Consider the following 13,346-nt stretch of genomic DNA (forward strand, 5'->3'; position numbering starts at 1 on the left):
ACAAGGTAAAAATTTACAAAATGCATCACAATGAAATTCTTTATCGAACTGCCTATTATTATTATTATTATTATTTAGATATCCTAAGTTAAAAAAAACGTGTTGGTTTTACAGATTCGAAAAAATGGTCTGGACAATGAATTAAAAATAAATTCAAGTTTCACAATATCTTTTTTATTTAATTGTTAGGTGAAAGTACAGAATAGTTAACACAACATTCTTACTTCTCCATGCTAAGGATGGGTTTCTAAATAATGTTATTATTTCAGCATGGTAGCATAAGTGCACAAATACCTTTTATTTGTTTTTATATATATATATATATATATATATATATATATATATATATATATATATATATTTGATCACTAAGAAACACAATTCTCTCGTAAGTACAAGTAAGAAGTTAAACGCATGTACTTAGTACATTTTGTTGATTTTTAACGCTTTTAGTACATGTGCACTAAAAGTACACATGTACTAAAAGCGTTAAAATACCAAAATAGTTTGGGCTCAGTATTGTTTGGAAATCAAATTTGAAAAACTTGAAAATAATTGTTTTAAATTGACAAACTTAGAATAAAAATTGACTAGTCTAGTAAGACGAAAGCAGAAAAACAGTTTTCTATTTTTAAGAGAATACTTTATTCAGCTCAGCACATTAGCGCTTAGCGAGCTGTTTTTCTGTTAACGGATTTTAATTTCTATAAAAGATAACATTTTAAAGAAATTTCCGCGTAATTAATGATTATCAAATATTTACATATTATACATGAAAATAATTTGTAAACTATTATCTATATGAAAATGGAGGATATATACCGATTTATCTTATCAATCTTAAAATATTCTTTGTCAACTTTGCTCGGTCATAACTTTGCTTCCTGTGGTCATAAAAATATAAATCAAACTCCAGTAGAGATGGACTTCTATGCTTATATAGCCTGTAAAATTTCAACCATATTTAATTAAATTTGACCCCGCGCATATGTATCCAAACATAACGTATGAAATGTAAACTTTGAAAAAACAGTTACCCTTTTTGTTGTCATCATTTTTTACCATTTTTTCATTTTTAACTTGGAGCATAAAAATATTGAACGCATAAAAAAAAAAAAAAATTATCATTGAAATGCTTATTCTATTCTTATTCCAGCAATGTATTCTTTTAAAAATTGACCCACAAATAAAAAAGATATGACTTGTTGAAGCACATTAGGTATGTAATATTGCCAATGTCCACAAAAATACAGCGTACACTTGTAATGCTATTACTAGAGATTCAGTTAATTTTGATTCAACAGTCCGTAAAATTGCTGGGTGTATTTCATTTGGATGTTGCCCTTTATTCCCATCCAGGGACAAAAGCTGTTTCTCAATCTCAGTCAGACTGATGGTGTCATTCACATTGGTGATGCTTTCATGTGCAGTGTTGCAGGTTCTCTGCCATCAACACCTTTTAAAATATTTGTGAAAACATCAGCGAAGAGTTGGTTGTAATGCTCAATTTTTTCTCCTAACGTGAATAATCAAAGCATAACTACAGTGTATAACAAAAATGAGTATACTCCTCACATTTAAGTATATCTCTTCATGGGACAACACTAACAAAATGAAAAGTAATCTGTGTGCAGTTTATGTAACAGAGTTAATTTATTTTCCCCTCAAAATAACTCAAAATGTAACGATTAAAAGCTAAATCCCTTCCAGCAAAAATAAGTACACCTCTAAGAAACTACACAGTTAAATGCCCAAATCGAGTACTACTTGTCATTTTCCCACCAAAATACCATGTGACTCATTAGTATTACTAGACCCATGGATGCATAGGGAGCAGGTCTGTTCAAATTTGTAGTGCAGCTCTCACACTCGTTACTGACAGTCTCAACATGGCAACACATGACAAAGAACTCTCCGAGGATCTTAAAAAGCATGACATAAAGACAGATAAGGCTACAAGAATATTGTCAACACCCTGAAACTGAGCAGCAGAACAGTGGCTAAGATCACCCAGCATTTTAAAAGAGCAGAGCCCACTCAGAACAGATCTCAGGTAGGTCATCCAAAGAAGCTGAATGCACATGCTGAGCATCATATCCAAATAATTTCTTTGAAAGATCAGTGTAGGACTGCTATCAGCATTGCTGCAGAGATTGGAGTAATGGGGGAGGGTCAGACTATACACCGCACTCTACATCAAATTGGTGTGCATGGCGGTCACCCAAGGAGGAAGCCTCTATTGAAGATGATACACAAAAAAGCCCGCAAACAGTTTGCTGAAGACATGTCAACAAAACACATGGATTACAGGAACCATGTCCTATGGTTTGATGAGATGAAGATTAATTTGTTTGGTTCCAATGGCTTCAAGCATGTGTGGCAGCGACCAGGTGATGAGTACAAAGATAAGTATGTCATGCCTATAGTCAAGCATGGTGGTGGGAATGTCATGGTCTGGGGCTGCACAAGTGCTGCGGGTGTTGGAGAATTACATTTCATAGAGAGAAATATGAATTCCAACATGTACTATGAAATACTGACGCAGAGCATGATCCCCTCCCTCTAGAAACTGAGTCACAGGGCAGTTCCAGCATGACAATGACTCCAAACACTTCTTCAAGACGACTACTGCTTTACTGAAGAAGCTGATGGTAAAGGTGATGGAATGGCGAAGCATGTTTCCAGACTTGAACCGAATAGAACATCCTTGGTGGATCTCCGAATAGAAGACGGTGGTGAGCAAAGGCTCAAATATCCGCCAGCTCCATGACATCATCATGGAGGAGTATAAAAGCATTGCAACGGCTACCTGTGAAGCTCTGGTAAACTCCATGCCTAGGAGAGTATATGCAGATCTGGATAATGATGGTGGCCACCCAAAATATTGAGAGTTTACATGGTGTATGTTAATATTGACAACTTTCCCTAAGAGGTGTATTCATTTTTGTTGGCAGAAGTTTAGCTTTTAATGGTTATATGTTGAGTTATTTTGAGGGGAAAATAAATTACCTTTGTTATATAAGTTGTACACAGACTATTTTTTTATCGTGTCAAAGTGTTATTTTGTCAATGTTGTCCTATGAAGAGATATAGTTAAATATCTGCAGAAATGTGAAGGCTGTACTCACTTTTGTGAGACACTGCATGTATAGTTATGCTTTGGTTATTCAAGTTTTTATTTATTTATTTATTTAATCCCTTTTCACCCACAAACAAAGCATATTGCCACTTGGAAGATAAGGGACTACTATTTGGAATCATGTCTAATCAAGGGGGTCATGGAGAGTTGAGTATCAGGATGTTTATTCACATTACATTTAAACGTCTCTGGGTTAGTAGTCAGGAAAGCAGGAAACAGCGAGGAAATTCTAAAATCTGGCAGTCTGAGGAAGAAACTATTAGAGTAGAAGGCTTTCTGGTATCTAGGGACTTCAACAGTGCAAGGGTGGGATTTTTCTGTTTGTTACATCACTCCAGAATATGTACGTTGTGGGAGCACCAATGCTAGTTCATCATTTCATTGCCTGTGAACATATAAAATCATTTCAAGCTACAACTAAAATCAAAAGAAAGATGCTTCTTAAATAATAATAATAAAAAAAAAATGGTAGCATTTTACAATCTTAAAATTACTTTATTTCGTATATACTTTTAAGATTGGAGGAAGGGAATATAGAGTCTGTCTTTGAAATGGCTGAAGCAGTTTACGGTCTCAAAATCACTTTATTTCATATATATTTTAAGGAGATGACAGGAAATGGCTGGAGCTGTTTATGATCTCAATATTACTTTATTTTATAGATATTTTTAAGAGAGGGGAGAATATGGAATCAGTCCCGAAATAACTGAAGCAGTTTACAATCTGAAAATTATTTTATTTCATGTATTATACTGGAAATGGTTGAAGCAGTTTATGATCTCAAAATTACTTTATTGCATATATATTGTTGGTGTTGTGTAAAGGTTAACTGGGCCAATTTCTGTTGGGGGTGATCTGTATTTTTCTGAATTTTCAATGATATCATCTGGAAACGACATCACTGTAGTGGTGGTGGTGGTGGGTAGAAAGAAGTATGATTATTTTGTTTTTAAAAGTGCTCTGGGGGTCTCTAGGGATTCTTAAACCTTCATTTTGGGGGTGGAGTTGGAGGGAGTGTCTTTTTTGGGGTCACAAAGCAATTTCCCACGATGTCATATTCCAAGAATATAGAATACCTGCGAAATCATATTCTGGAAATGACATCATTTATCTTACTAATATGCTATTGGTGGTGGGGAGAGAAGAACTACAGTAATATTGAAATTTATTTTTAAGCAAGGGATGCCTGATCACTATCCGTGTCAATGCATTGTCTGAATTTAACTTAGTAACAGTCAAATTAGAAGTATTTAAATACTAGAATCTGTAAAAACCAATTACATATAACCAATAACAAGTAAGACAAGGAGAAAGTAGAGGAAGTAAAAACCACTTGAAATAATTATAAACTTTTATTTAAAGAGGGAAAATATAAATTGAAATGGAAGGGAGAAAAAAAATAATAATAAAGTCTGAAGTTCACCTTTTAACTGTATAAAAGACTGTATTTTGACTGCCCCCAAATGTCCCCTTTTGGCGAACCTTAAAGGTTCTAGTAACAGTTCAGGAGAGAGAAAGAATAGAATTAAAAGATAAGAAAAGATTAAGAAAGAGGCAAAATTTACTTTGAGGTAAGAATAGTTTTTTTTAGAAGGAATTCTTTTTAGAGAGAAGGATTGTCATTTCTGCTGGAGATAGCATAAAAATAGAAAATGTCTCGTTGGATTTTCTTCTTTTTTATCAAATAAATCTGCAGCTTCTCCAACTTTCTTTTACTCATTTTTGTCGGCTTTTACTTAGGGAAAAAAACATTACTTGACCTGATGTAGCTTCAACAGCTTAGTCGAATGAAAACTTTTTTCTTATTAGAGAAGGCTCTTTTTGCTGCACCATTGAAGATTAAACACTTTCCTTTTCACTTTGAATATTTCCTGAGGAACAAGCAAATTACTGTTATTTGCATTGTCACTTTTCCACTCATCTGAGGTTTAACTTTTGCATTTATTTATTTTCCTCTAGACAAGACGTTTGACTTAATTTTTTAAGACTTTTCTATCTGAACTCCGCCGGCACGTTTCTCTTCATTTTCGACACCTAGACGAAAATTTAACTGACAAAATAGGACCTTCATCTAGAGCCTCCTGATGTCTTGCCTTGATGGGTTACTACATCCAGGTCCGACATTTTCAAACAACGACCTTTCACTCCCAAAAGGCCAATGCAGCAACTGCCTTTTTTTCACTTCCATTTTTGCTTAAATCGCTCGACCAATCGTCAACTAAGAAACAGTCCCGTGCTATCAGTAGAAGTCTACAACTACTTGCATAGAGGCGTGGGTTAAAGAAAGAAGAAAAGAAAGAGAGAAAGAAGGGTAGATAGAAGAATTAAAATTCTAACAGCATTTATGTAATTATTTAGAAAACCTGTTGAGTTCTGTTCAAAAAATGATATCATTTCATTAAAAATGATAGTGTCAGTATTTGGAAGGAGAAAAACACAGTAATGTAGAATTTTATATTGAAGCAAGAGTTGCCTAATCACTAAGCTTCTCAATGTATTTATGTATTTATTTGTAAAGCATGCTGAGTAATCTTCTGAAAATTACATCTTTTTTCAAAAAACTTTGGTGTTGATAGTGAGGAAAGAAAATGAAACAATAATGTGGAATTTTATAGTGAAGCAAGGGTTGCCTAATCACTAACTATGTCAATGTATTAATTTAAACATCCTGCTGAGACATCTTTCAAAACTGACATCATTTTTCTTAAAATTATAGTGCCGATGGTGGAGAAGGAAAGAAATCCAGTAATGTTGAATTTTTTGTGAAGCAGGTGTAATTCATGTATTAATTTTGAAAATTTGCTGATTCATCTTCCGGAAATTACATTATTTCTCTTAAAATTATGATGTTTGTAGTGAGAGGGTAAAGAAACACTGCATTATTGAAATTCATGTTGAAGCAAGGGTTGCTTAATCTCTAACCGTGTCAATGTATTCACATATCAATTTTGAAAACCTGCTGAATAATCTTTCATTTCTCTAAAATCATTGTCTCAGTGATTGGGTGGAGGGAGAAACAGTAATGTCGAATTATATCGTGAAGCAGGAGTTGCCTAATCACTAACCGCGACAATTTATTTATGCATTTATTTGGAAAATCTGCGGAAATGACATCATTTTGCTAAAAAATTATGATGTTGGTGGTGGGGAAGGAAAATAACACAACATGTTGAAATTTATGGTAAAGCAAGGGTTGCCTAATCACTAACCGTGTCAATGTATTTATGTATTAATTTAGAAAACCCACTGAGTCATGTTCCAGAAATTATATAATTTTGCTTAAAATTATAGTGTCGGTTGTGATTGCAGTAAGAGAAGAAACACATTAATGACGAGTTTTATGATGAAGCAAGAGTTGCCTAATCACTAATCAAGAAAATGTATTTATGTATTAATTTGGAAATCCTAATAATCATTCTTCTAATAATGACTTCATTTTTCTTAAAATTATGGTGACCTTGGGGGGAAGAGAAATTAGTTTATGTATGTCGTACAATACCTATCGAGAGTATGTTAAATCGTTTCATATATGTATTTACATTACCTGTCCGAGGGTAGGTAAAATTATTTTAAATATGTGTTGTACATTACTCGTCCGAGGGGACATAAAATTATTTCATATACGTGCTGTAAATTACTAGTCCTAGGGAAGGTACAATTATTCATGTATGTGTTATGTAATACCCGTCATAGGGTAGGTGAAATATTCTTTTGCTCGAGAGAACAAATGATAGATAGACATAAAAAATTCCTCTATCCTAAGAATAACAAATATGTTCCAAATCAACTTCAATTTTCTCATTGTTTATATGGTCCTGAGCAATGCTGGGTAGCCCTGTTAGTTTACTATAATGGTGAACACACATGTAAATATGGGTTCAGTTAATGCACTAATTTTGGCTGACAAGTTTTCCTAATAAACAAACATTTATGAAAATTTAGAAATTTATTTGGTCACCACTACCACATGCACAAAATTGTAAAATGTAACCATAAATCAGTTGTTCTTGGGCACGATGGAGAAATTTGATTTCCTCTGGTAAAAATGTGTTCATTGTAATGTTCTTTCACGTTTAAACTGATTCATCTGACAAATATTTGTGCGAATGGGTACATACATCTGCATTACTGACGTTTTTATTGTTCTCAATGCATAATAACTATTTTGAATCAAAAAGGCTAAAGACGCTAACTGCAGTGTTGTGTAACCAGTTTGTAAATCTAATGAATCTTTCTGTTTGAATATTATCACTTGTGTTTTGTTTAGAACTCTCTAGTAATTAAACATAAATGAATATTTATGTTTAATTTATTTATTTTTGCAAATAAATTCAGGTTGTCCATGTATATGAGATAGTTCATTCTAGCGACGGACAAAATGGAGGTGGATTGTAAGGTTTGATTTAATGAAGTCTCTCTTTAAAAATCTACCATGAATCAGGTAATTATCTAATCAATATGAAATTTTCAGCAATTGTTAAATGAAGAATGAACTTTATAAAGGTCTCTTTTTTCATAATCGATATATATATACATTTTTTGCCTACATACCCGCCTCCTTATTTATTTGTGGTCACTCCTAAAAATGAATAAATAGCCAGTAGTAAACATATACTTTCTGTATGAAGGGGGAGGATGAAGATTGTAGAAAAAAAAACAAAAAAACAACTGCTTTTTTAATCCAAATTTTGAATATGTTTAATTTTTTGTCTTTTGTGTCTTGAAGTGCAAATTTTTGGAATGTGTTATCTTTCAGATTAGCATAAAAAATTGTTTTTTGTTCATTATTTTTACGAAAAACACTACTTTTAAATCTTTAAAAATTAATTAAAATTTTTTTTTTAGAAAGCCCAATTTTTCCAATTTACCTTTAAATAGGGCATGCTTTGAATAATAAGTGCCAAAAAAGAAAAAAATATATAAAATTGTGAAAGTTTAAAAATTACAATAATTGTTTCTGCAATTTGTTGTTTACGTGAGTTGTCATAATGTAAGGTGGCCGACAGAGACTACAAGCAAAAAATATAAAGCTAGACATAACAAGATTGAAGGTATTTTACCATAAATGGTGTTTGGAATTATAATTACATTCAATCATCTAAAATAAAATGATACTTATTAATTTTTATTTATTGCGGACCATTATCCTCATCTTTTCTTAGTTGTTTCACAACGTTTCAGCCAACTTTTCCTCTGAATTCCAATTAAATACGATATATAAAATGGTACTTGTCTGTTTTGTTACATTAAAATTTTAAAATTCATGGAAATGATAAAATAAATATTTAGGCACGTCTATGCTTCCATACTGTAAAATAGCTTACAATCTGACAATTTGTTTACTATATTTTCTACTAGTAATAAATGGGATTATTTGAAATTCATGTACTTGCATTTTAATATTTTTCATATTCTTATAGCAAATCATTCTATATCTTATTTAAACATAAAAATAATAGTTTAATTGATTCCAAAACTTTTTTTTAAATATTTAAATTTTATTTTAGTCTTCAGTGAAAATTACAAAAATTAGGTCAAGTATGTTTCTGGGAAAAATTTTTAATTTTATTAAAAATTATAGAAAAAAGTATTATATTATTCTGTTTTTTAATATAATAAAATTCAGGGTTTTATCTTTCTGGAAAAAAACAAGTTGATCAGAAATAATGGATTTTAATTTACGAAAAAACAGTAACTGGGATTTTCTCAGTCTATTAGGTGCCGCTAGTTAATTCTTTTGTCTTTGTTTATGAAGTTGTATTCAGCATTAAAATTCTTGAGTATGTGATTGAATGGCATCATGGCCATAATAACAATTATGTTTTTACTTTTTCTGCTTTCAATCATTTTTATAATGTTTTTTATCTATATATAGCAGATCACATGTTCCATTTTTCACTTTCTGTCATCATTTCTGTTCCTAGTATACAATTATTAAAGGAGTGGTAAATTTGTTCTTTCAATTGTCCCATAAGGATTTTCCACATGGCTGGTAGACAGGTTATGGGTCTGTAGTTATATCTCTTGTGATTTCTTACTTTTCTTCTATTCATTTAATGTTACTTTTCCATTACTCAGGGGTCAGACATCTTTTGGACATTTTATAAATTCATTTGCTAGTTCTCATGATTCAGCAGGTCAGCTGTCTTCAAATTCCACTTAGTGTGGCTTTACCCAATCATTTGCTTCCAAATTTTCCTTTGACGGACATCCAATGTTTCTACAATGGTTTATTTAGGAAATTGAATCTTCCAAATGACCAGCATAATCGATTCATTCTTAAGATTATCTCCATGCTGGTCAAGTGCAACACTTTCATTAAATCCTCTGACCTGATGTGTTGGGTTTGGTCAGATTTCACATTGTAAATCCATCTGATCATGGACCTGTCATTACTGTGGTTCATATGAAAAAGGGCTGGGTAAGAGCCCAGCATTCATTGCTATATATCATGACGCTCTTGACACAATTATACTTTCAAATAAAGATCATCATTATCAAAGACCTGAAAGTTTTTGGATATGATCAAAGTAAGAATCTTTTGATTTGGAATTGAAAAATGTTGAACATGTTTTTTTTTTTTTTAACTTTATAGAAGGTCCAAAATTGACAACACTTCATACAAAACAGCATATTGCAAGAAAAACCAACAAGATAATGGGAAAAAAAGCTGAATCTTAGATGAATGAGCAATTTCTCAACGTCTTTCATTCTGATCTTCTCTGGGCACCGTTCGCAAATGTTCCGTATCTTCAGTTTTGTTTTTTTCTTACATAGGCATCACCACTTATCAAGGCCAAGAGTCCACTCGAGAATAAGGGTTAAAGAGTGTACAGTAGAAATTGGACAATATAGTAATCGTTAGTAAATGGAAATTCGGTAAATTTGTTAACAAATGGAACGGCTAATCAAGAACTTGTTTACGTTAGACTTGAAGACAATCATATTGTAGTCAGCTGGAAAGCAGGAAAACGGAAGATAATTCCATAGGCATGCAGTTCTAAGAAAAAAGCTTTGTTCATGGAATCTACGTTTAGGTTTAGGCATGGATAAAGAGTGGGGGGAATTATTAATAGTGTTTACAGCTAAACTTGTGAAAGTTTGGCGAGGGGGGACCATAGACTGAAGCTCAGTCAAACACTTTCCATGAAAATAACGATACAGCAAAGATAAACTTGTAACATCTTTTCTGTGAGATAGAGGTTGCAGGGAAGAGAAAAGGACATCTCCTACGAGACTACGAAGTCTATTTTTAATCAAGGCAGGATAAGTCCTTTCTAGCAGCTCCTGCCCAGATGTGGCAACAGTATTCCATCCTTGGACATACCTGGCTCTTATATAGATAGAGAATTGCATCAGCAGTGAGATATCTACTGGATCGATAGAAGGATCCCACCATTTTTCCAGCAGCCTTGGCAACAGATTTGATGTACGTGTTCCATATAAGATCAGGAGTAAACACCTATTATCAATTTCAATATAAGGTGTGGGCCCCAGTAAATGATTGTTTGATAACTAACTCTCTTACCTCTCTCAAGAATCATTTCAGTCAGGTGAGAAACGGCTGAGTGAGACTCCAGCATCCACTGCAATGTATCATAACTAACCTCGAATGTAGAAGGGAGCAACTTTGTTTTCATCAAATTGCCTCACTTTGAAATTTTTGTATATTCTTACCTTTGCACGCAACGTATAATGGATTATTTTGAAATTTTTGTATATTCTTACCTTTGCACGCAACATATAATGGATTATTTTGAAATTTTTGTATATTCTTACCTTTGCACGCAACGTATAATGGATTATTTTGAAATTTTTGTATATTCTTACCTTTGCACGCAACGTATAATGGATTATTTTGAAATTTTTGTATATTCTTACCTTTGCACGCAACGTATAATGGATTATTTTGAAATTTTTCCACATTTGATTTCTTATCCACCAGCAAATCATTAGTCGGAAGCACTTGGAACTGGAACCAGAACTTCACTGCATCAAGATGGCCGCCTATGCACGATGCCAACAGCAATGTTTTACGAACATCCTTTTTTATCAAATCTGCAAATTAGCAAAACAATACATTTCATATCAAATTTAAGTAGAACTTTTTTGAAGGGTGAAGAAAACAGTTTGTTTGTTTGTTTGTTTGTTTGTTTTGTTTTACGGCATATCAACCACTTTGGGGTCATTTAATGCCGAAAGGTTCGTTATGTTGTGTTAAATATTGGTTTGTTCTTCTTAAGGTTTTTTTTTTGGGGGGGGGGGGGTCTTTCCTTATATTTTTGAGTATATTTTAGTTTCTTTCAGAAAATTGATAATTTTTTGGGGATCAATCTTGTTTAATATTGTTTTCAGATTTTTTTCTTGGTAATACTTTGTTCGGATTTGTTCAAGGTCAATGCAGTTTGTCAGTATATGGTGTATTGTGTAGGGTTCTTGACACGTTATACAGTTTGGTGTCTCCTCCCCTTTTAGTAGATGTGAGTGGGTGATGTGAGTGTGACCTATTCGCAGTCTGGTCATTACTACCTCTTCCTTTCTTGTTAACTTTTTGGTGTCTCTCGTTCCAATATTTGGTGTTATTTGGAATAGTTTGTTTTTGGTGCATGAGCTCCAGTTTTCTTGCCATTTTCTCTTCAAAAATGTGTTTATTTTAGTCTTTAGGTCTGTATAGGGGATTTTTCCACTTATGTGGTTTTGTTGCAGAGTTTCCTTTGCTGCCTTATCTGCTTGTTCATTCATGTATATGCCGATATGGCTTGGTATCCAGCAAAAGATAATGTTTTTTTTCATGGTTATGGCATCTATTTTGTTTAGCAATTTTGTAATAAGTGGGTTTGTCATTTTTTTTTCTTTTAGAGATATGAGTATTGAAAGTGAGTCAGTAAATATGATATATTTTTGATGGTCATCATTGGTTATTATATTCAGTGCCAAATCTATGGCTGTTGCTTCTGCGCTGAAAATAGAAGATTCGTTTGGGAGCCTTTTCTTTAGTTTTATTTTTTTGTGGATGGCTGCGCATCCTACTTTATCTCCATCTTTTGATCCGTCAGTGTAAATTTGTGTATATTCTTTGTATGTATTCTGGATGATAAGTAGTTCTTCATGGAAGGTTGATGGGTGGGTTTTCGTTTTGGGATATTTATTTAATTTTAATATTATGTGTGGTTGTTTGATCATCCAGGGTGGAGTTTTTGATTTGTTATATTTATGTATTTTTGTAATGTCCATTTGGGCTTCTGTGAGAAGGTTTTTTATCCGGAGGCTGTAGGGCTTGATATCTTCTTTCTTGTTGAAGAGATGTGTGTATTGTGGGTGAAGGGTACATTGATATGCAGGATTTGTTGGACTTGATACCAGCTTTAGGTAATATTGTAGCGCTAACTTCTGTCGTCTTAGAATCAGTGGAGGCTCGTGGGCCTCTATATAGAGGCTTTCTACTGGAGAGGTTCTAAATGCTCCCAAGGCTAATCTTAATCCTTGATGGTGGATTGTATTTAGTTCTTTTATGTAGGACTTCCTTGCTGCTCCATAGATGAAGCATCCATAGTCCATTTTAGATCTGATTAGAGTTTGGTATAATTTTAATAATGTGACTTTGTCTGCACCCCAATCGGTGTGTGCTAGGACTTTGATCAATTGCATTGTCTTTTGGCATTTTGCTTTTAAATATTTTATATGCGGTATAAAGTTCAATTTTTTATCAAATATAATACCTAAATATTTATGTTGGTCGGTAAGTGGGATGTTCTTGTTATCCAGTTTCAGGTTGGGGTCGTGGTGGAATTTTCGTAATTTGCAAAAGTGGATGCATTTAGTTTTTTCCTCTGAGAATGTAAATCCATTTTCTATGGCCCATTTGTTTATTTTATTCAGACAGAGTTGTAGTTTGCGTTCGGCTGTTTGTATATATTTAGATTGGTAGTATATAAGTAGGTCGTCCACGTATAGGGCATTTTCAATTCCTGGGTCTATGTTTTTTATGATATTGTTTATTTTAATGTTGAAGAGGGTGACAGACAGGATACTGCCTTGGGGGACCCCCATTTCTTGATCTTTTTGGACTGAATAAGTGTTGTCCATCCGTACTTGGAAGTTTCTATTTGTTAAGAAATTTCTGATAATTTCTGGCATTCTACCCCTAAGTCCTAGTTCATACAGGTCTTTTTGGATTCCGTATTTCCAAGCGGTGTCATACGCCTTT

At 33.1% G+C, this 13,346-nt stretch overlaps 1 protein-coding gene across 3 annotated transcripts in view; it reads right to left on the reverse strand.

The window, feature by feature from the left end:
• The window catches only part of LOC145297691 (leucine-rich repeat serine/threonine-protein kinase 1-like), a 171,855-nt gene that overhangs the window by 106,172 nt on the left and 52,337 nt on the right, over positions 1-13,346 (reverse strand). For all 3 annotated transcript variants that reach the window (XM_080143889.1, XM_080143888.1, XM_080143890.1), the window contains exon 4: positions 11,021-11,197. In XM_080143889.1, the coding sequence (XP_080000015.1) occupies positions 11,021-11,197 (177 nt within the window). The remainder of the gene's footprint in view (positions 1-11,020; positions 11,198-13,346) is intronic.

The sequence above is a fragment of the Euprymna scolopes genome, chromosome 18, assembly GCF_053919585.1.
Source record: "Euprymna scolopes isolate OS-2025 chromosome 18, ASM5391958v1, whole genome shotgun sequence".
Taxonomy (NCBI): domain Eukaryota; kingdom Metazoa; phylum Mollusca; class Cephalopoda; order Sepiida; family Sepiolidae; genus Euprymna; species Euprymna scolopes.